Here is a 1,307-nt window from a genome sequence, read left to right as displayed (position 1 = left end):
AGTTTAGAAGTTTAATCAATTTTTTTTTACAATTTAAGGGCAAACTGATGTATTAAGCCTTAATATTTTATTTCTATACTTGGCGCACAATAGATGCAATTAAGCGCCAACTCAGGTCCTCCCAAACGAGGATACTCCACGACTACCATATATCCATACAATGGCTTACACGTGTCCTTTAAAAAAAAAGAGAGCATTTGGTATAAAATATGGATCTCCCTCTCCCTCTTAGCATCTTTCACTCTCGATTCTCGGTATCTTTCATCTGATCCTCTCACTTTCTTCATCTTACGGCCCACATTTTTTTTCCCTCTCCCCTTATAATTCCTCCTTCCTCCGCCACCATTTTTGCTCACACACAACCATCAAATTTCATGGATTCTCCAATTGAAGCTCTCGTTTTCGATCATCTCACTCTCGTCAATAATCTCTGGACGTGGATTGCTCTTGTAACCGCCGCCCTCAGCTTCTGGTGGATCAGAGCCTCCTCCGCCGTCATCTCCATTTCTCTCCAATCTCATCCAATTTCTACTTCACCTGATGATTGCACTCGCAGCCGGAGTAATTCACCTGATGCATCCTTCTCCGAGGCATCCACTCACTCGGAACCACCAATGCTTTCATCGCCGGCGCCATCGACACCATCTATTTTCGAAGATGGCGATAGCATTACCAAAGGGAAGTTCCTAGTGTATTACGAAGATGATAGGGAAAATGATGGCGAGGTTGAGGGTGAGAGTGAGAGTGAGGTACTGGTGGCCGGAGAGTGGGAATACGGCGGATGTGGAGAGTGGACGGAGAGTTTGGAGAGGGTGGTGAGGATGAGAATGGGGGATTTAGGATGGTACAGATGTCAGGATTTGACGGCGATTAACGGTAACGTTGTTAGATTATGGGACGGGGTTAGATTATGAAGTATAGGACAGCTTAGACTGTGTTTTTATCTGGTAATTTCAATTTTTGGAAATGTAAATATGTATATATCATTGGGTTTAAAATAATAATTTTGAAACTCGGCAATGGTTAATGATGCCTCCGAATAAATAAAATTGGGAACGTGAATATTGATCAGTATTTGATTGCGTGATGAAATGTTATGATGTTATATTTGTAAAAGAAGGATAGCCACATAATTCTTTTGATGAATTTCAATTCTAAACGACAATATTATTTGCATCAATAGGCAACAAATGCATGCACCCAAATGCTTTTTATTTACGGTGTTTGTATTTTGTGTTTAATACATAGCAAAGATTTTGTATTTTGTGTTCAATACATAACAAAATACTTCATAATAAATTGTCCAT

The 1,307-nt window shown here is 39.9% G+C and overlaps 1 protein-coding gene across 1 annotated transcript; it reads left to right on the top strand.

Moving 5' to 3' along the window:
• Window positions 1-230: 230 nt before the first annotated feature.
• Window positions 231-1,074, top strand: LOC136202152 (uncharacterized). Its single transcript, XM_065992657.1, has one exon. The coding sequence runs from the start codon at window positions 375-377 to the stop codon at window positions 912-914; it is 540 nt and encodes a 179-aa protein (XP_065848729.1). The 5' UTR covers window positions 231-374; the 3' UTR covers window positions 915-1,074.
• The last annotated feature ends 233 nt before the right edge of the window (window positions 1,075-1,307 follow it).

The sequence above is a fragment of the Euphorbia lathyris genome, chromosome 8 (genome assembly GCF_963576675.1).
Source record: "Euphorbia lathyris chromosome 8, ddEupLath1.1, whole genome shotgun sequence".
NCBI classification, from domain to species: Eukaryota; Viridiplantae; Streptophyta; class Magnoliopsida; order Malpighiales; family Euphorbiaceae; genus Euphorbia; species Euphorbia lathyris.
The sequence above is the reverse complement of the archived record's forward strand: the minus strand, read 5'-3'. Positions and strand labels throughout refer to the sequence as shown.